The sequence below is a fragment of the Salvelinus fontinalis genome, chromosome 12, assembly GCF_029448725.1.
Source record: "Salvelinus fontinalis isolate EN_2023a chromosome 12, ASM2944872v1, whole genome shotgun sequence".
Taxonomy (NCBI): Eukaryota; Metazoa; Chordata; class Actinopteri; order Salmoniformes; family Salmonidae; genus Salvelinus; species Salvelinus fontinalis.
In genome coordinates, this window is record NC_074676.1 from 56,524,649 (window position 1) to 56,547,395 (window position 22,747).

The 22,747-nt window shown below is 45.0% G+C and overlaps 1 protein-coding gene across 2 annotated transcripts in view; it reads left to right on the forward strand.

Moving 5' to 3' along the window:
• The window catches only part of LOC129867622 (lipoma-preferred partner homolog), a 376,963-nt gene that overhangs the window by 108,312 nt on the left and 245,904 nt on the right, over positions 1-22,747 (forward strand). For both annotated transcript variants that reach the window (XM_055941140.1, XM_055941139.1), the window contains one exon: positions 7,371-7,546. In XM_055941140.1, the coding sequence (XP_055797115.1) occupies positions 7,375-7,546 (172 nt within the window). In that variant the 5' untranslated portion in view covers positions 7,371-7,374. The remainder of the gene's footprint in view (positions 1-7,370; positions 7,547-22,747) is intronic.

A 22,747-nucleotide genomic window follows, 5' to 3' on the forward strand; every position in this document is an offset into this window, starting at 1 on the left:
CTCCTCTCCTCTCCACTCCTCTCTTCTCCTCTCCACTCCTCTCCTCTCCTCTCTTCTCCTCTCCTCTTCCACCTACCCACTCCTCGACCCTCTATCCACTACTGACAAACCAGCCAGCAGCCAAAGTACACTATGACAAACTTCTATCTCTACTCTCTCTGAGTTAAGTGTTGTTTTGATTGCTGCTTGGTGGGGCGGGAGGTAGGGAGGGGAGGAAGCGATGACCGGTTGATTTTAAGTGCACTCTGCTCCCGGTCTGAGTCCCTCGAGGTGTTTATCTAACCCATGTAACACTGAGGTCGGTCTGAGTCCCTTTAGGTGTTTATCTAACATGTAACACTGAGGTGGGGCTGAATCCCTCTAGGTGTTTATCTAACATGTAACACTGAGGTGGGGCTGAGTCCCTCTAGGTGTTTATCTAACATGTAACACTGAGGTGGGGCTGAGTCCCTCTAGGTGTTTATCTAACCCATGTAACACTGAGGTGGGGCTGAGTCCCTCTAGGTGTTTATCTAACCCATGTAACACTGAGGTCGGGCTGAGTCCCTCTAGGTGTTTATCTAACATGTAACACTGAGGTCGGGCTGAGTCCCTCTAGGTGTTTATCTAACATGTAACACTGAGGTCGGGCTGAGTCCCTCTAGGTGTTTATCTAACCCATGTAACACTGAGGTCGGGCTGAGTCCCTCTAGGTGTTTATCTAACCCATGTAACACCGAGGTCGGGCTGAGTCCCTCTAGGTGTTTATCTAACATGTAACACTGAGGTCGGGCTGGGTCCCTCTAGGTGTTTATCTAACATGTAACACTGAGGTCGGGCTGAGTCCCTCTAGGTGTTTATCTAACCCATGTAACACTGAGGTCGGGCTGAGTCCCTCTAGGTGTTTATCTAACCCATTTAACACTGAGGTCAGGCTGAGTCCCTCTAGGTGTTTATCTAACCCATGTAACACTGAGGTCGGGCTGAGTCCCTCTAGGTGTTTATCTAACATGTAACACTGAGGTCGGGCTGAGTCCCTCTAGGTGTTTATCTAACATGTTACACTTGGCCCATTCCTCCATACAGATCTCCTCTAGAGCAGTGATGTTTTGGGGCTGTTGCTGGGCAACACGGACTTTCAACTCCCTCCAAAGATTTTCTATGGGGTTGAGATCTGGAGACTGGCTAGGCCACTCCAGGACCTTGAAATGCTTCTTACGAAGCCACTCCTTCGTTGCCCGGGCGGTGTGTTTGGGATCATTGTCATGCTGAAAGGCCCAGCCACGTTTCATCTTCAATGCCCTTGCTGATGGAAGGAGGTTTTCACTCAAAATCTCACGACACATGGGCCCATTCATTCTGTCCTTTACACGGATCAGTCGTCCTGGTTCCTTTGCAGAAAAACAGCCCCAAAGCATGATGTTTCCACCCCCATGCTTCACAGTAGGTATGGTGTTCTTTGGATGCAACTCAGCATTCTTTGTCCTCCAAACACGACGAGTTGAGTTTTTACCAAAAAAGTTATATTTTGGTTTCATTTGACCATATGACATTCTCCCAATCTTCTTCTGGATCATCTAAAGGCTCTCTAGCAAACTTCAGACGGGCCTGGACATGTACTGGCTTAAGCAGGGGGACACGTCTCGCACTGCAGGATTTGAGTCCCTGGCGGTGTAGTGTGTTACTGATGGTAGGCTTTGTTACTTTGGTCCCAGCTCTCTGCAGGTCATTCACTAGGTCGGAATATAGAATATAGTTGGTAAAACCACATTTTAATTTCTCACCTAATCTATCTATCGCTCGCTGAAGTTGATGTAGTGGGGTCACCATGGTGTAGGGCCTGGGCCAATTCACAACCGTATACAAGTAAAGTGCCACAATGTCACGTTAGACAATAGATTACAACTTTATATAACCAGGTGCTGCTTGGAACATTTTCCCGTTCGACACTTCAGTAAGATGTGTTTTGTTCACACTCTTCAGGTTCTCTTTATTTTAATACGTCTCATATTATAGCGTTGAGAGCAGCGGGGAATGAATTAGACCGTTTTGCATTAGAAGGACAGGTGGGTGTGAAACTGGTACGTTGTTGAAACAAACGTAGCGAGAGAGCGCTGTTGAAAGAGGAATGGAGGAATATCAACGCAGCGGCGGGCGGGCGGGCGGAGCAGGAGGATTTGAGCAGATATTAGAAAGATGAAAAGGTGCGTGGGACTTTCTCTGCTGCTGCTCTCTCTCTCTCTCTCTCTCTGTCTCTCTCTCTCTCTCTCTCTCTCTCTCTCTCTCTCTCTGTCTCTCTCTGTCTCTCTCTCTCTCTCTGTCTCTCTCTGTCTCTCTCTGTCTCTCTCTCTCTCTCTCTCTCTGCCTCCCCCTGCCTCCGCAGGGAGAATCTAACAGATGCGGGATGATAAACAACAACATCAACAAAAAGAACAAGGAAAAAAACACATGACATAAAAATAGTTCATATATTTCAGTGTTTCAGAATGGGATGGTGATATATTTCAGAATGGGATGGTGATATATTTCAGAATGGGATGGTGATATATTTCAGTGTTCCAGAATGGGATGGTGATATATTTCAGAATGGGATGGTGATATATTTCAGTGTTCCAGAATGGGATGGTGATATATTTCAGAATGGGATGGTGATATATTTCAGTGTTCCAGAATGGGATGGTGATATATTTCAGAATGGGATGGTGATATATTTCAGAATGGGATGGTGATATATTTCAGAATGGGATGGTGATATATTTCAGTGTTCCAGAATGGGATGGTGATATATTTCAGAATGGGATGGTGATATATTTCAGTGTTTCAGAATGGGATGGTGATATATTTCAGAATGGGATGGTGATATATTTCAGAATGGGATGGTGATATATTTCAGTGTTCCAGAATGGGATGGTGATATATTTCAGAATGGGATGGTGATATATTTCAGAATGGGATGGTGATATATTTCAGAATGGGATGGTGATATATTTCAGAATGGGATGGTGATATATTTCAGTGTTCCAGAATGGGATGGTGATATATTTCAGAATGGGATGGTGATATATTTCAGAATGGGATGGTGATATATTTCAGTGTTTCAGAATGGGATGGTGATATATTTCAGAATGGGATGGTGATATATTTCAGAATGGGATGGTGATATATTTCAGAATGGGATGGTGATATATTTCAGTGTTCCAGAATGGGATGGTGATATATTTCAGAATGGGATGGTGATATATTTCAGTGTTCCAGAATGGGATGGTGATATATTTCAGAATGGGATGGTGATATATTTCAGTGTTTCAGAATGGGATGGTGATATATTTCAGTGTTTCAGAATGGGATGGTGATATATTTCAGAATGGGATGGTGATATATTTCAGTGTTTCAGAATGGGATGGTGATATATTTCAAAATGGGATGGTGATATATTTCAGTGTTTCAGAATGGGATGGTGATATATTTCAGTGTTTCAGAATGGGATGGTGATATATTTCAGAATGGGATGGTGATATATTTCAGTGTTTCAGAATGGGATGGTGATATATTTCAGTGTTTCAGAATGGGATGGTGATATATTTCAGTGTTTCAGAATGGGATGGTGATATATTTCAGAATGGGATGGTGATATATTTCAGTGTTTCAGAATGGGATGGTGATATATTTCAGTGTTCCAGAATGGGATGGTGATATATTTCAGAATGGGATGGTGATATATTTCAGTGTTTCAGAATGGGATGGTGATATATTTCAGTGTTTCAGAATGGGATGGTGATATATTTCAGAATGGGATGGTGATATATTTCAGTGTTTCAGAATGGGATGGTGATATATTTCAGTGTTTCAGAATGGGATGGTGATATATTTCAGTGTTTCAGAATGGGATGGTGATATATTTCAGTGTTTCAGAATGGGATGGTGATATATTTCAGTGTTTCAGAATGGGATGGTGATATATTTCAGAATGGGATGGTGATATATTTCAGAATGGGATGGTGATATATTTCAGAATGGGATGGTGATATATTTCAGAATGGGATGGTGATATATTCCAGAATGGGATGGTGATATATTTCAGTGTTTCAGAATGGGATGGTGATATATTTCAGAATGGGATGGTGATATATTTCAGTGTTCCAGAATGGGATGGTGATATATTTCAGAATGGGATGGTGATATATTTCAGAATGGGATGGTGATATATTTCAGTGTTTCAGAATGGGATGGTGATATATTTCAGTGTTCCAGAATGGGATGGTGATATATTTCAGAATGGGATGGTGATATATTTCAGTGTTTCAGAATGGGATGGTGATATATTTCAGTGTTCCAGAATGGGATGGTGATATATTTCAGAATGGGATGGTGATATATTTCAGTGTTCCAGAATGGGATGGTGATATATTTCAGAATGGGATGGTGATATATTTCAGTGTTTCAGAATGGGATGGTGATATATTTCAGTGTTTCAGAATGGGATGGTGATATATTTCAGAATGGGATGGTGATATATTTCAGAATGGGATGGTGATATATTTCAGTGTTTCATCATCTCTGTATTCATCATCTCTGTATTCATCATCTCTGTTATCATCATCTCTGTATTCATCATCTCTGTATTCATCATCTCTGTATTCATCATCTCTGTATTCATCATCTCTGTATTCATCATCTCTGTATTCATCATCTCTGTATTCATCATCTCTGTATTCATCATCTCTGTATTCATCATCTCTGTATTCATCATCTCTGTATTCATTATCTCTGTATTCATCATCTCTGTATTCATCATCTCTGTATTCATCATCTCTGTATTCATCATCTCTGTATTCATCATCTCTGTATTCATCATCTCTGTATTCATCATCTCTGTATTCATCATCTCTGTATTCATCATCTCTGTTATCATCATCTCTGTTATCATCATCTCTGTTATCATCATCATCTCTGTTATCATCATCTCTGTATTTATCATCTCTGTCATGGACACCTCTGTATTTATCATCTCTGTCATGGACACCTCTGTATTCATCATCTCTGTTATCATCATCTCTGTATTTATCATCTCTGTCATGGACACCTCTGTATTTATCATCTCTGTTATCATCATCTCTGTCATGGACATCTCTGTTTTCATCATCTCTGTTATCATCTCTGTCATGGACACCTCTGTATTTATCATCTCTGTCATGGACACCTCTGTATTTATCATCTCTGTCATGGACATCTCTGTCATCATCTCTGTCATGGACACCTCTGTATTTATCATCTCTGTCATGGACACCTCTGTATTTATCATCTCTGTCATGGACACCTCTGTATTTATCATCTCTGTCATGGACACCTCTGTATTTATCATCTCTGTATTCATCACCTCTGTATTTATCATCTCTGTCATCACCTCTGTATTTATCTAGCAGCATAGTAGGGCTGGGAATTGCAGACGCGTGCCTCACTATATGTCTGCTCCCGAGAGACGAGAAATGATGGAGACTTGTTTTGATCAGTCCTGACAACATGTTGCATCACTATTTAATAAGAAGATGGATAACAAGCTCTAGGATGAAAAAACAAAAAAAATCCCAGAGTTTTGACGCAGGTACAGCCAACTAGCGCCAGATAGCGACAAATACATCTATACTTAAAGTCCTAAATCAATATGATATTACAACATGTGACTGGATGGAGTCCCCCCCCCCCCATCACTACAGAATACATGCTGCCTTATTTTATTTAGAGTGAGTTTCATGTCATGTTGTTGTCATTGTCCTCCTCTTTCTGGACTCCAGGACGCACTGCAAGCCACGATATCTCTGTGTACTCTGGGTCTGAGTCTTTCTTAACCGTTCATTATGTTGAAGCTACATTCTGGATGTATACGTAACGAGACGGAACCAATGGCTGCAGCACAGCAATTTTCTCTGTGGCACTGGTCAATCAATCAATCAATCAATCAATCAAATGTATTGATAAAGCCCTTCGTACATCAGCTGATATCTCAAAGTGCTGTACAGAAACCCAGCCTAAAATACCACATACCAAGCAATGCAGGTGTAGAAGCACGGTGACTAGGAAAAAACTCCCTAGAAAGGCCAAAACCTAGGAAGAAACCTAGAGAGGAACCCGGCTATGAGGGGTGGCCAGTCCTCTTCTGGCTGTGCTGGGTGGAGATTATAACAGAACATGGCCAAGATGTTCAAATGTTCATAGATGACCAGCAGGGTCAGATAATAATAATCACAGTAGTTGTCGAGGGTGCAGCAAGTCAGCACCTCAGGAGGAAATGGTCAGACTTCATTCCTCTTAGTTATGTTATTAACCAATAGGTGTCCTTCTTTGTGAATCTGTGTTTGAAATTCACTGCTGGACTGAGGGATCTTACAGATAATTGTATGTGTTTGGGTACAGAGATGAAGTAGTCATTTAAAAATTAAATCGTGTTAAACACTATTATTGTCCCTACAACTTATTATGTGACTTGTTCAGCACATTTTTACTCCTGAACGTATTTAATCTTGCCATAACAAAGGGGATGATACTTATTGACTCAAGACATTTCAGCTCTTCATTTTTTATTAATTTGCCAAAATGTAAAAAAAATACATTTACATTACATTTTAGTCATTTATCAGACGCTCTTATCCAGAGCGACTTACAGTAGAGTGCATACATTTTATTACATTTTTTACATTTTTTAATTTTTATTATTATTATTTTTTTTTACATACTGAGACAAGGATATCCCTACCGGCCAAACCCTCCCTAACCCGGACGACGCTATGCCAATTGTGCGTCACCCCACGGACCTCCCGGTTGCGGCCGGCTGCGACAGAGCCTGGGCGCGAACCCAGAGACTCTGGTGGCGCAGTTAGCACTGCGATGCAGTGCCCTAGACCACTGCGCCACCCGGGAGGCCCCACAATAATTCCATTTTGATTACAATGACACAACATCTCAATGTAATCCATTTTAAATATCAGGCTGTAACACAACAACATGTGGAATACGATCAAGGGGTGTGAATACGTTTCGAAGGCCGTGTATAAGCCAAGCTGTGGGACAGTATGATCTACACATGATGGTGAATCAAATCTTTACACACTGAAACCAATGTCTGCTTCCGTTTTGATTGGTGACAACGTTTCAACCACTCACGTCTTCCTCCGATCAAAAAACGATGAGTCTGACCTTATCTTAACCTGGCTGGTTAGTTACTCTTCCTCCCCTTCCTCCTCTTCCTCTGCAGAACCATGTCGACCAGAGACTTAACCTGTCTTAACAGTTCCTCTGCAGAACCAATATGCCCGTTGTTTACGTAAGCTGAAGACTATACCCTAACTGTGTTCTTCCTCTTCTTCCTCCATCTTCCTCCTCCTCATCCTCTGTAGAACCATGTGGACCGGTGAAGGCGAGGTTCAGGTGACGGGGCGGATGGAGACCACCCCTGCCATGGGCGTGCCTAGTATCTCTGTTTCCCAGCAACAGGCCCCTAAGAAGTTTGCCCCTGTGGTTGCCCCCAAACCTAAGTTCAACCCGTACAAGGACCCCACTGACCTTGCAGGAGGTAAGAGAGGACAGGGGGGTGGGGGTGAGGACTTACTGATAACTGGTGGCGTGCTTCTACACCTGCATTGCTTGCTGTTTGGGGTTTTGGGGTTTTAGGCTGGGTTTCTGTACAGCACTTTGAGATATCAGCTGATGTACGAAGGGCTATATAAATACATTTGATTTGATTTATGCTTGTTGTAGCAAGTGACGCAAGAAGAAGGGGTGCATGTATGACAGAAGAAACTGAAGTGTTTTGTTGGCCACAATTGTATGGACTTCACAAAGTCTTGCGTTAGAATGGTGAAAACAGTTTGGACACAGCTCTAGACAACACTGATGCAGTGCACTCAAAGCCATAAACACACATTGGTTTACAATACAACTCCCACTCCTCTCCAGAGGAACAGTGTACATGCAGCTGACTAGAGTCTGAGAGCCATGTAGCCCCAGTACTGACTCCTATCCAGGGGCTGAGACCTCCTATGTAGCCCCAGTACTGACTCCTATCCAGGGGCAGAGACCTCCTATGTAGCCCCAGTACTGACTCCTATCCAGGGGCTGAGACCTCCTATGTAGCCCCAGTACTGACTCCTATCCAGGGGGTTTAACCTCCTATGTAGCCCCAGTACTGACTCCTATCCAGGGGGTTTAACCTCCTATGTAGCCCCAGTACTGACTCCTATCCAGGGGGTTTAACCTCCTATGTAGCCCCAGTACTGACTCCTATCCAGGGGCTGAGACCTCCTATGTAGCCCCAGTACTGACTCCTATCCAGGGGGTTATAACCTCCTATGTAGCCCCAGTACTGACTCCTATCCAGGGGCAGAGACCTCCTATGTAGCCCCAGTACTGACTCCTATCCAGGGGCAGAGACCTCCTATGTAGCCCCAGTACTGACTCCTATCCAGGGGGTTTAACCTCCTATGTAGCCCCAGTACTGACTCCTATCCAGGGGGTTATAACCTCCTATGTAGCCCCAGTACTGACTCCTATCCAGGGGGTTTAACCTCCTATGTAGCCCCAGTACTGACTCCTATCCAGGGGGTTATAACCTCCTATGTAGCCCCAGTACTGACTCCTATCCAGGGGGCTTTAACCTCCTATGTAGCCCCAGTACTGACTCCTATCCAGGGGTCATTAACCTCCTATGTAGCCCCAGTACTGACTCCTATCCAGGGGTCATTAACCTCCTATGTAGCCCCAGTACTGACTCCTATCCAGGGGTCATTAACCTCCTATGTAGCCCCAGTACTGACTCCTATCCAGGGGTCATTAACCTCCTATGTAGCCCCAGTACTGACTCCTATCCAGGGGTCATTAACCTCCTATGTAGCCCCAGTACTGACTCCTATCCAGGGGGTTTAACCTCCTATGTAGCCCCAGTACTGACTCCTATCCAGGGGCTGAGACCTCCTATGTAGCCCCAGTACTGACTCCTATCCAGGGGGTTTAACCTCCTATGTAGCCCCAGTACTGACTCCTATCCAGGGGCAGAGACCTCCTATGTAGCCCCAGTACTGACTCCTATCCAGGGGGTTTAACCTCCTATGTAGCCCCAGTACTGACTCCTATCCAGGGGTCATTAACCTCCTATGTAGCCCCAGTACTGACTCCTATCCAGGGGGTTTAACCTCCTATGTAGCCCCAGTACTGACTCCTATCCAGGGGGTTTAACCTCCTATGTAGCCCCAGTACTGACTCCTATCCAGGGGGCTTTAACCTCCTATGTAAACCCAGTACTGACTCCTATCCAGGGGCTGAGACCTCCTATGTAGCCCCAGTACTGACTCCTATCCAGGGGGTTATAACCTCCTATGTAGCCCCAGTACTGACTTCTATCCAGGGGGTTTAACCTCCTATGTAGCCCCAGTACTGACTCCTATCCAGGGGCAGAGACCTCCTATGTAGCCCCAGTACTGACTCCTATCCAGGGGGTTTAACCTCCTATGTAGCCCCAGTACTGACTCCTATCCAGGGGGTTTAACCTCCTATGTAGCCCCAGTACTGACTCCTATCCAGGGGTCATTAACCTCCTATGTAGCCCCAGTACTGACTCCTATCCAGGGGGCTTTAACCTCCTATGTAGCCCCAGTACTGACTCCTATCCAGGGGTCATTAACCTCCTATGTAGCCCCAGTACTGACTCCTATCCAGGGGGCTTAACCTCCTATGTAGCCCCAGTACTGACTCCTATCCAGGGGGTTTAACCTCCTATGTAGCCCCAGTACTGACTCCTATCCAGGGGCTGAGACCTCCTATGTAGCCCCAGTACTGACTCCTATCCAGGGGGTTTAACCTCCTATGTAGCCCCAGTACTGACTCCTATCCAGGGGGTTTAACCTCCTATGTAGCCCCAGTACTGACTCCTATCCAGGGGTCATTAACCTCCTATGTAGCCCCAGTACTGACTCCTATCCAGGGGGCTTTAACCTCCTATGTAGCCCCAGTACTGACTCCTATCCAGGGGTCATTAACCTCCTATGTAGCCCCAGTACTGACTCCTATCCAGGGGTCATTAACCTCCTATGTAGCCCCAGTACTGACTCCTATCCAGGGGTCATTAACCTCCTATGTAGCCCCAGTACTGACTCCTATCCAGGGGTCATTAACCTCCTATGTAGCCCCAGTACTGACTCCTATCCAGGGGGTTTAACCTCCTATGTAGCCCCAGTACTGACTCCTATCCAGGGGCTGAGACCTCCTATGTAGCCCCAGTACTGACTCCTATCCAGGGGGTTTAACCTCCTATGTAGCCCCAGTACTGACTCCTATCCAGGGGCAGAGACCTCCTATGTAGCCCCAGTACTGACTCCTATCCAGGGGGTTTAACCTCCTATGTAGCCCCAGTACTGACTCCTATCCAGGGGTCATTAACCTCCTATGTAGCCCCAGTACTGACTCCTATCCAGGGGGTTTAACCTCCTATGTAGCCCCAGTACTGACTCCTATCCAGGGGGTTTAACCTCCTATGTAGCCCCAGTACTGACTCCTATCCAGGGGGCTTTAACCTCCTATGTAAACCCAGTACTGACTCCTATCCAGGGGCTGAGACCTCCTATGTAGCCCCAGTACTGACTCCTATCCAGGGGGTTATAACCTCCTATGTAGCCCCAGTACTGACTTCTATCCAGGGGGTTTAACCTCCTATGTAGCCCCAGTACTGACTCCTATCCAGGGGCAGAGACCTCCTATGTAGCCCCAGTACTGACTCCTATCCAGGGGGTTTAACCTCCTATGTAGCCCCAGTACTGACTCCTATCCAGGGGGTTTAACCTCCTATGTAGCCCCAGTACTGACTCCTATCCAGGGGTCATTAACCTCCTATGTAGCCCCAGTACTGACTCCTATCCAGGGGGCTTTAACCTCCTATGTAGCCCCAGTACTGACTCCTATCCAGGGGTCATTAACCTCCTATGTAGCCCCAGTACTGACTCCTATCCAGGGGGCTTAACCTCCTATGTAGCCCCAGTACTGACTCCTATCCAGGGGGTTTAACCTCCTATGTAGCCCCAGTACTGACTCCTATCCAGGGGCTGAGACCTCCTATGTAGCCCCAGTACTGACTCCTATCCAGGGGGTTTAACCTCCTATGTAGCCCCAGTACTGACTCCTATCCAGGGGGTTTAACCTCCTATGTAGCCCCAGTACTGACTCCTATCCAGGGGTCATTAACCTCCTATGTAGCCCCAGTACTGACTCCTATCCAGGGGGCTTTAACCTCCTATGTAGCCCCAGTACTGACTCCTATCCAGGGGTCATTAACCTCCTATGTAGCCCCAGTACTGACTCCTATCCAGGGGGCTTAACCTCCTATGTAGCCCCAGTACTGACTCCTATCCAGGGGGTTTAACCTCCTATGTAGCCCCAGTACTGACTCCTATCCAGGGGTCATTAACCTCCTATGTAGCCCCGGTACTGACTCCTATCCAGGGGCTGAGACCTCCTATGTAGCCCCAGTACTGACTCCTATCCAGGAGGCTGAGACCTATGTAGCCCCGGTACTGACTCCTATCCAGGGGGCTTTAACCTCCTATGTAGCCCCAGTACTGACTCCTATCCAGGGGGTTTAACCTCCTATGTAGCCCCAGTACTGACTCCTATCCAGGGGGTTTAACCTCCTATGTAGCCCCAGTACTGACTCCTATCCAGGGGTCTTTAACCTCCTATGTAGCCCCAGTACTGACTCCTATCCAGGGGCTGAGACCTCCTATGTAGCCCCAGTACTGACTCCTATCCAGGGTCATTAACCTCCTATGTAGCCCCAGTACTGACTCCTATCCAGGGGTCATTAACCTCCTATGTAGCCCCAGTACTGACTCCTATCCAGGGGGTTTAACCTCCTATGTAGCCCCAGTACTGACTCCTATCCAGGGGCTGAGACCTCCTATGTAGCCCCAGTACTGACTCCTATCCAGGGGTCATTATCCTCCTATGTAGCCCCAGTACTGACTCCTATCCAGGGGTCATTAACCTCCTATGTAGCCCCAGTACTGACTCCTATCCAGGGGCTGAGACCTCCTATGTAGCCCCAGTACTGACTCCTATCCAGGGGGTTTAACCTCCTATGTAGCCCCAGTACTGACTCCTATCCAGGGGTTAGTTAACCTCCTATGTAGCCCCAGTACTGACTCCTATCCAGGGGTCATTAACCTCCTATGTAGCCCCAGTACTGACTCCTATCCAGGGGGTTTAACCTCCTATGTAGCCCCAGTACTGACTCCTATCCAGGGGCTGAGACCTCCTATGTAGCCCCAGTACTGACTCCTATCCAGGGGTTAGTTAACCTCCTATGTAGCCCCAGTACTGACTCCTATCCAGGGGTCATTAACCTCCTATGTAGCCCCAGTACTGACTCCTATCCAGGGGGTTTAACCTCCTATGTAGCCCCAGTACTGACTCCTATCCAGGGGTCATTAACCTCCTATGTAGCCCCAGTACTGACTCCTATCCAGGGGGTTTAACCTCCTATGTAGCCCCAGTACTGACTCCTATCCAGGGGTCATTAACCTCCTATGTAGCCCCAGTACTGACTCCTATCCAGGGGCTGAGACCTCCTATGTAGCCCCAGTACTGACTCCTATCCAGGTATCTGGAGTCATAGAATTTCTACATTCAAGGGAGGGCTGGAAGGTCACGTCCCTCCACAGCAATGTGTCCCCGATAGCCCCCCCCCCAGTATAAATCTCCAGGATTACGTCTCAAAGGGCCCCCCGTTCCCTGGTCATAATGTAGTGCGCTACATAGTGAACGACGTTCCATTTAGGACACCAGCTCAGCTCTGATTGGACCTGGCTAGAAGGTGTTTCTTTCCTTTACCGAGCGTAGTTTGATGATAACAGACTGATTAGGGACTGTGTGTGTGTGTGTGTTTGTGTGTTTGTGTGTGTGGTTGTGTGCGTGTGTGGTTGTGTGCGTGTGTGGTTGTGTGTGTGTGCGTGTGTGGTTGTGTGTGTGTGGTTGTGTGTGTGTGTGTGTGTGTGGTTGTGTGTGTGTGGTTGTGTGTGGTTGTGTGTGTGTGTGGTTGTGTGTGTGTGTGGTTGTGTGCGTGTGTGGTTGTGTGTGTGGTTGTGTGTGTGGTTGTGTGTGTGTGTGTGTGTGTGTGGTTGTGTGTGTGTGTGGTTGTGTGTGTGTGGTTGTGTGTGTGTGTGTGTGTGTGTGGTTGTGTGTGGTTGTGTGTGGTTGTGTGCGTGTGTGTGTGTGTGTGGTTGTGTGTGGTTGTGTGCGTGTGTGGTTGTGTGTGTGTGTGGTTGTGTGTGTGTGTGTGTGTGTGTGTGTGTGTGTGTGTGTGTGTGGTTGTGTGTGTGTGTGTGTGGTTGTGTGTGGTTGTGTGTGTGTGTGTGGTTGTGTGTGTGTGGTTGTGTGTGTGTGTGTGGTTGTGTGTGTGTGTGTGTGTGGTTGTGTGTGTGTGGTTGTGTGTGGTTGTGTGTGTGTGTGGTTGTGTGTGTGTGTGGTTGTGTGTGTGTGTGGTTGTGTGGTTGTGTGTGTGTGTGTGTGTGGTTGTGTGTGTGTGGTTGTGTGTGTGTGGTTGTGTGTGTGTGTGTGTGGTTGTGTGTGTGTGTGTGTGTGTGTGTGTGTGTGTGTGTGTGTGTGGTTGTGTGTGTGTGTGTGTGGTTGTGTGTGTGTGTGGTTGTGTGTGTGTGTGGTTGTGTGTGTGTGTGGTTGTGTGTGTGTGTGTGTGTGTGTGTGTGGTTGTGTGTGTGTGTGTGTGTGTGTGGTTGTGTGTGTGTGGTTGTGTGTGTGTGGTTGTGTGTGTGTGGTTGTGTGTGGTTGTGTGTGTGTGTGTGGTTGTGTGTGGTTGTGTGTGGTTGTGTGTGGTTGTGTGTGGTTGTGTGTGGTTGTGTGTGGTTGTGTGTGTGTGGTTGTGTGTGCTTGTGTGTGTGTGTGGTTGTGTGTGTGTGTGGTTGTGTGTGGTTGTGTGTGGTTGTGTGTGGTTGTGTGTGGTTGTGTGTGGTTGTGTGTGGTTGTGTGTGTGTGTGTGGTTGTGTGGTTGTGTGTGGTTGTGTGGTTGTGTGGTTGTGTGGTTGTGTGGTTGTGTGTGGTTGTGTGTGGTTGTGTGTGGTTGTGTGGTTGTGTGTGTGTGTGTGTGTGTGTGTGTGTGTGTGTGGTTGTGTGTGGTTGTGTGTGTGTGTGTGGCTGTGTGTGTGTGTGTGGTTGTGTGTGTGTGTGTGGTTGTGTGTGTGTGTGTGGTTGTGTGTGTGTGTGTGGTTGTGTGTGTGTGTGGTTGTGTGTGTGTGTGGTTGTGTGTGTGTGTGGTTGTGTGTGTGTGTGTGTGTGTGTGTGTGTGTGTGTGTGATGTTGTGTGTGGTTGTGTGTGTGTGTGTGTGTGTGTGTGGTTGTGTGTGTGTGTGTGTGTGTGTGTGTGTGTGTGTGTGTGGTTGTGTGTGTGGTTGTGTGTGTGGTTGTGTGTGTGGTTGTGTGTGTGGTTGTGTGTGTGGTTGTGTGTGTGGTTGTGTGGTTGTGTGTGTGTGTGGTTGTGTGTGTGTGTGGTTGTGTGTGTGTGTGGTTGTGTGTGTTTGTGGTTGTGTGTGTGTGTGTGTGATGTTGTGTGTGTGTGTGGTTGTGTGTGTGTGTGTGTGTGTGTGTGTGTGTGTGTGTGTGTGTGGTTGTGTGTGTGGTTGTGTGTGTGGTTGTGTGTGTGTGTGTGTGTGTGGTTGTGTGTGTGGTTGTGTGGTTGTGTGTGTGTGTGTGTGGTTGTGTGTGTGTGTTTGTGTGTGTGTGTGGTTGTGTGTGTGTGTGGTTGTGTGTGTGTGTGTGTGTGTGGTTGTGTGTGTGTGTGGTTGTGTGTGTGTGTTTGTGTGTGTGTGTGGTTGTGTGTGTGTGTGTGTGTGTGGTTGTGTGGTTGTGTGTGTGTGTGTGTGTGTGTGTGTGTGGTTGTGTGTGTGTGTGTGTGTGTGTGTGTGTGTGTGTGGTTGTGTGTGTGTGTGGTTGTGTGTGGTTGTGTGTGGTTGTGTGTGTGTGTGGTTGTGTGTGGTTGTGTGTGTGTGTGGTTGTGTGTGGTTGTGTGTGGTTGTGTGTGTGTGTGGTTGTGTGTGTGTGTGGTTGTGTGTGGTTGTGTGTGGTTGTGTGTGGTTGTGTGTGTGTGTGGTTGTGTGTGGTTGTGTGTGTGTGTGGTTGTGTGTGTGTGTGTGTGTGGGTCTCTGTACAACATATACATGTCTTATCTGGGGGCTGTCTGTCTCAAATGGCACCCTATTCCCTACATAGTACACTACTTTAGACCAGAGCCCTATTCCCTACATAGTGCACTACTTTAGACCAGAGCCCCGTTATGGGCCTTCACTACACAGGGGTTATGGGTTACCATTTGAGACCGACCTTTGCTGGCGTAGCCTGATAAAACCACGTGGTGTCGTTGCTCAGTAACTGGTTCCTGATCAGAGTTGGGTTCTTCTGGTTGAGGTTCTTCGTCGTCAGTGTTTAGTAACACTCCTCAATCAACTGTATTCAATGCATTTACATGCAGTACAATCAACTGTAATCAATGCATTTACATTCAGTACAATCAACTGTATTCAATACATTTACATGCATTACAATCAACTGTAATCAATACATTTACATTCAGTACAATCAACTGTAATCAATACATTCAGTACAATCAACTGTATTCAATATATTCAGTACAATCAACTGTAATCAATACATTTACATGCAGTACAATCAACTGTATTCAATATATTTACATTCAGTACAATCAACTGTATTCAATACATTTACATGCATTACAATCAACTGTATTCAATGCATTTACATGCATTACAATCAACTGTATTCAATGCATTTACATGCAGTACAATCAACTGTATTCAATATATTCAGTACAATCAACTGTAATCAATACATTTACATGCAGTACAATCAACTGTATTCAATACATTCAGTACAATCAACTGTAGTCAATATATTTACATTCAGTACAATCAACTGTAGTCAATATATTTACATTCAGTACAATCAACTGTATTCAATGCATTTACATGCAGTACAATCAACTGTATTCAATATATTCAGTACAATCAACTGCATTCAATACATTCAGTACAATCTACTCTATTCAATACATTTACATGCATTACAATTAACCTGGAAAAACAGAGACCTACCATTCAAATACCTCAGTGTTGTGTCAATGGGTCAAAAAACAAAATAAGTAATTATCTCAAATACATATTTTTTTTTTGGGGGGGGGGTTGTAAATATGTAGCAAGTTCAACAGGTTTTTTTTATTTTGCGTGTGTGTGGTAATATCTAGCCTGCTCTGTGAACTGAAATAGCAAGTGTACCCTTTTCTTGACAGCAGACTTTACTTAAATCAACCCCACGCTTTGCATGTTCATGTATATCATGAACAAAGACACAGCGTCGTACTCCATCAAAGAAATCCAAGGGTGACGTAAATAAAAACCACTCAAGACTTTGAATAATTTTTTCTTATTTAAAAAAATATATATTTTTTTTACTCTGAAAAATACCAAAAATAGATGAGCCTTAATTAATACCGTTTGAATGCAACGATAAAGACGTTTAAGTCATATTCCTAATCAGTACGCTTTTTTAGGACTGACACAAAAAGAAACCTCGCTGTTACTATGGAAACCACTATAGAATCGAGCCGTTATCAGCCAATTAGGGAGTGAAAGAACACCTTTTATTATTTAAAGAAATACCTAATAATAAATCCTCTAAAGAGGGAAATTAACCAACGGCCAAAGTGCAAACCAGTATTTGTTCGGAAGTTGCTTTGTAATCTTTGTGTAGAGAATTTGGAAAGGATTTGGCTCTTAAGCAAACAGGAGACTGACTTCCTCAGAGCAGGGTTCTACTTTAGACCAGAGCCCCTATTCCCTATATAGTACACTACTTTAGACCAGAGCCCTATTCCCTATATAGTGCACTACTTTAGACCAGAGCCTTATTCCCTATATAGTGCACTACTTTAGACCAGAGCCCCTATTCCCTATATAGTACACTACTTTAGACCAGAGCCCTATTCCCTATATAGTGCACTACTTTAGACCAGAGCCCTATTCCCTATATAGTGCACTACTTTAGACCAGAGCCCTATTCCCTATATAGTGCACTACTATAGACCAGAGCCCTATTCCCTATATAGTGCACTACTTTAGACCAGAGCCTTATTCCCTATATAGTGCACTACTTTAGACCAGAACCCTATTCCCTATATAGTGCCCTACTTTAGACCAGAGCCCTATTCCCTATATAGTTTAGACCAGAGCCCTATTCCCTATATAGTGCACTACTTTAGACCAGAGCCCTATTCCCTATAGAGTACACTACTTTAGACCAGAGCCTTATTCCCTATATAGTGGACTACTTTAGACCAGAGCCCTATTCCCTATATAGTGCACTACTTTAGACCAGAACCCTATTCCCTATATAGTGCACTACTTTAGACCAGAGCCCTATTCCCTATATAGTGCACTACTGTTGACCAGAGCCCTATTCCCTATATAGTGCACTACTTTAGACCAGAACCCTATTCCCTCTATAGTGCACTACTGTTGACCAGAGCCCTATTCCCTACATAGTGCACTACTTTAGATCAGGGCCCTATGGAAACCTATTCCCTACATAGTGCACTACTTTAGACCAGGGCCCTATGGAACCCTATTCCCTACATAGTGCACTACTTTAGACCAGGGCCCTATGGAACCCTATTCCCTACATAGTGCACTACTTTAGACCAGGGCCCTATGGAACCCTATTCCCTACATAGTGCACAAGGAAATGGAATGGTATCCTGAAGGAATGTGTTATGCTAGTTCATTAACAGGAAAAACATTCACTTTTAGAGAAATGTAATTTATATAACTTGAATAGCTACGCAGTAGGTCCACTACCTCAGGGACACATGTTTCAGGCTCTGATATGTATGAAAGCAAGTCATCTGCATACAGGGAAACTGTGTTCCAGTCCCCATCTGTAAATACCATGTATTAATGGTGTGGCCTTAATATGATACTAGAAAGGGGTTCTATCGCCAGGGAAAAATAACAGAGGAGACATTGGACATCCTTGGCGTGTGGCCCTTGATAACAGGGGAAAATATGTACATGCAGTTTCTATGTAGTGGGATATGAAGTTCGAACCAAAGCCACATTTTTCCCAGTACAGAGAGTAAATAGTCCTATTCTACTCTGTCAAACGCCCTTCTCTGCATCTAAGGAGTTACTTTATAGTAACGTCCAAAGATAGAAGAGAGCGTATAACGGCGAGCCGAATGTTAGAGAAAGAGTGACGACCTTTTTAATAAATCCTGTCTGATCCGTTGATATGATGTCAGTCATAGTAGACTCTAATCGAGAGACTCTAGACTCTAATCGAGAGACTCTAGACTCTAATCGAGAGACTCTAGACTCTAATCGAGAGACTCTAGACTCTAATCGAGAGACTCTAGACTCTAATCGAGAGACTCTAGACTCTAATCGAGAGACGAGCAATTTCAGGTAATATTTTTAACGTCTGCATTTAAAAGCAAGATCGGTCTGTGATGAGTCACACTCAGAGATGCGTCTTTCTCCCCGGGTTTAAAAAAAAGTATGGTAAAGAACCCTGGTTCAGCGTTTGGGTTAAAGAACCCTGGTTCAGGATTTGGGGTAAAGAACCCTGGTTCAGCGTTTGGGGTAAAGAACCCTGGTTCAGGATTTGGGGTAAAGAACCCTGGTTCAGCGTTTGGTGTAAAGAACCTTGGTTCAGCGTTTGGGGTAAAGAACCTTGGTTCAGCGTTTGGGGTAAAGAACCCTGGTTCAGCATTTGGGGTAAAAGACCCTGGTTTGGGGTAAAGAACCCTGGTTCAGCGTTTGGGGTAAAGAACCCTGGTTCAGCGTTTGGGGTAAAGAACCCTGGTTCAGAGTTTGGGGTAAAGAACCCTGGTTTGGGGTAAAGAACCCTGGTTCAGCATTTGGGGTAAAGAACCCTGGTTCATCGTTTGGGGTAAAGAACCCTGGTTCAGCATTTGGGGTAAAGAACCCTGGTTCAGCATTTGGGGTAAAGAACCCTGGTTCAGCGTTTGGGGTAAAGAACCCTGGTTCAGCGTTTGGGGTAAAGAACCCTGGTTCAGCGTTTGGGGTAAAGAACCCTGGTTCAGCGTTTGGGGTAAAGAACCCTGGTTCAGCGTTTGGGGTAAAGAACCCTGGTTCAGCGTTTGGGGTAAAGAACCCTGGTTCAGCGTTTGGGGTAAAGAACCCTGGTTCAGGGCGTGTTTGAACATTTCAAGAAGGAGGGGTGCCAATTTGGCAGAACACTTCTTGAAGAATTCGATTGGGTAGTCATCTGGACCAGGGTATTTCCCACTTTGCATTGCTGTAATTGAATTGAAAATCTCCTATAACTGCAAAGATTGATCCATTTCCTCTGTCCTCTCTGTACTAATGGTAGGAGTTTGCGAATTGCCCCCAAAAAAGTATTTATGATTGAATTGTCTTTAGGTGATACTGATGTGTAACATGTTTTGAAAGTATTATAAATTTAAATGGGATTAACTACTAAAACACTTGAGGTAGTGTACATTTTGAAGAAATGATTTAGCCTCTAAAAACTATTTTAAGTGTTTCACAAAGTGTAGATGGAGAGATCAAATCTGTTTTTTTTTTCTCAGTAAAGATGTCAATAGCATTGGATAAAACAGTGCAGAAGGAATTGTTCGAAAGTAACAATGATTTTTTTTTAAGTTTCCATGGAGGGGGATCTGTACGATTCAATGAGAATGAGACGTCGAGTGACAGAGGAGAATGATCACTAACAACAGTGGAAGTATTCTACTTACTCAATAGAGGGAATAAGGGCTTTTATCTACGAAGATGTAGTCTATTCTAGAATAGTAGTGGTGCACATGTGAAAAGAAAGAAAATTATTTGTTACCAGGGTGAAAATTAACCTCCCATGGAGCTACACGTCCTGCCTGGCTCATCATGCAGATTAAACTCTGAACGTTTTTTGAAAGGAGTGTCATGCCCTGACCGTAGAGAGCTTTTTACGTCTCTATTTTGGTTTGGTCAGGGTGTGATTTGGGTGGACATTCTATGTTATTTTTTCTATGTTTTGTATTTCTTTGTTTTGGCCGGGTATGGTTCTCAATCAGAGGCAGCTGTCTATCGTTGTCTCTGATTGAGAACCATACTTAGGTAGTTTTTTCCCACATGGTTTTTGTGGGTAGTTATTTTCTGTTTAGTGTTTTGGCACCTCACAGGACTGTTTCGGTTTCATTTATTCTCTTGTTATTTTGTTTAGTGTTCAGTGTAAATAAAAAAAACATGAACACTTACCACGCTGCGCTTTGGTCCGACTACTCCAGACGACGAAAACCATCACAGAGAGATAATGATCTGGGGTTTGAACGACCCACACAATTCAAGTCGCCTCCAAAAAAAACTGAAATAGCGTGAGTTGAGATTTGGGCGGTAAAGAAATACGTTTGTTAATAAATAATGAACATCGTCCCAGTTGGCAGCGTAAACACTTAGTAGCAAAACAGAGGTGTGAAAGAGAGAACCAAACCAAACAGCCTTGTGGGTCAGAGATGGTCAGCAGTTGGAATAGAGAGGAAAAACCTGCATAAAACCACCAATCATATCCTGTGACAATATAAAAGGCATCTACTGAAAAGTTAGCTAAAATACTTTTGAAGAAACATACATTGAAATGACTTAGGAACTGTGCACAGTTTGGAGAGGTGTGGGGCCACTTGGAGACACCAGTTAGTCGTCACTGAAACCCACAGTTTGGAGAGGTGTGTGTCCACTTGGAGACACCAGTTAGTCCTCACTGAAACCCACAGTTTGGAGAGGTGTGTGTCCACTTGGAGACACCAGTTTGTCCTCACTGAAACCCACAGTTTGGAGAGGTGTGTGTCCACTTGGAGACACCAGTTAGTCCTCTCACTGAAACCCACAGTCTGGAGAGGTGTGTGTGTCCACTTGGAGACACCAGTTAGTCCTCTCACTGAAACCCACAGTCTGGAGAGGTGTGTGTGTGTGTGTGTGTCCACCTGGAGACACCAGTTAGTCCTCTCGCTGAAACCCACAGTCTGGAGAGGTGTGGGGCCACTTGGAGACACCAGTTAGTCCTCTCACTGAAACCCACAGTTTGGAGAGGTGTGGGGCCGCTTGGAGACACCAGTTAGTCCTCTCACTGAAACCCACAGTTTGGAGAGGTGTGTGGCCACTTGGAGACACCAGTTAGTCCTCTCACTGAAACCCACAGGTTGGAGAGGTGTGTGTCCACTTGGAGACACCAGATAGTCCTCTCACTGAAACCCACAGTCTGGAGAGGTGTGTGTCCACTTGGAGACACCAGTTAGTCCTCTCACTGAAACCCACAGTTTGGAGAGGTGTGTGGCCACTTGGAGACACCAGTTAGTCACTGAAACCCACAGTCTGGAGAGGTGTGGGGCCACTTGGAGACACCAGTTAGTCTTCTCACTGAAACCATTATCATTTGTCTGTCTTATGTTGTCACCTATTTTCCAGGAATAGTCTTATCATATTACTAAATGTTTTCAGAGTATTTTCAGTTTTCGTTAACAACAAGGGGGAGGTCCTTCAGGAAGCCTGGCTGTGTCTTTGTCTCTTTCTGCTAAGGCCTCCTGGGGCTTTGTGGTTCCCACTTCTGCTAATGGTTCTACTAACAGTCATGCTACTGGGTGATAAACATGGTGATAAACATGGTCAACCAGAAGTCCCCCCCTTTTCCGTTTCAGATGTATAATCTTAGACTGCCTTGCATAATATCTATATTTTCACTCAGACCGCACGGTAACATCTCATAACAGGAATTCCCACAGATGCATAAGCATACACACACACGTACAGACACACACACACACACACACACACACACACACACACGCACACGCACACGCACACGCACACGCACACACACCAAACCATGATAACACTACCGTGCTTGAACATTCGTTCCGTTTCTGAATATCTCTCTCTTGCAGTCAAATGTTATTCTGTCTTTGGTTTCTTCTCTCCTTTAAGTGGCTTAGCAGTTCATTGAGCTGAACATCAGATTCCACTAAGAATGGAGAGGCCTTGCCCTCGAGTTATGTCAACTTCATTAAGCATCTACATTACAGGCCATAACCCCTACATTACAGGCCATAACCCCTACATTACAGGCCATAACCCCTACATTACAGGCCATAACCCCTACATTACAGGCCATAACCCCTACATTACAGGCCATAACCCCTACATTACAGGCGATAACCCCTACATTACAGGCCATAACCCCTACATTACAGGCCATAACCCCTACATTACAGGCCATAACCCCTACATTACAGGCCATAACCCCTACATTACAGGCCATAACCCCTACATTACAGGCCATAACCCCTACATTACAGAGCATAACCCCTAGATTACAGAGCATAACCCCTAGATTACAGGCCATAACACCTTCATTACAGAGCATAACCCCTAGATTACAGAGCATAACCCCTAGATTACAGAGCATAACCCCTAGATTACAGAGCATAACCCCTAGATTACAGAGCATAACCCCTTCATTACAGGCCATAACACCTTCATTACAGGCCATAACCTCTTCATTACAGGCCATAACCCCTTCATTACAGGCCATAACCCCTTCATAATTAACAGTGTTAATTTAAGGGTAATGAGGTTGTGTATAATTCACAGTGTTAATGTACAGTTCTGAACTGTGAGGTATGTTTGATCCAGGCAAT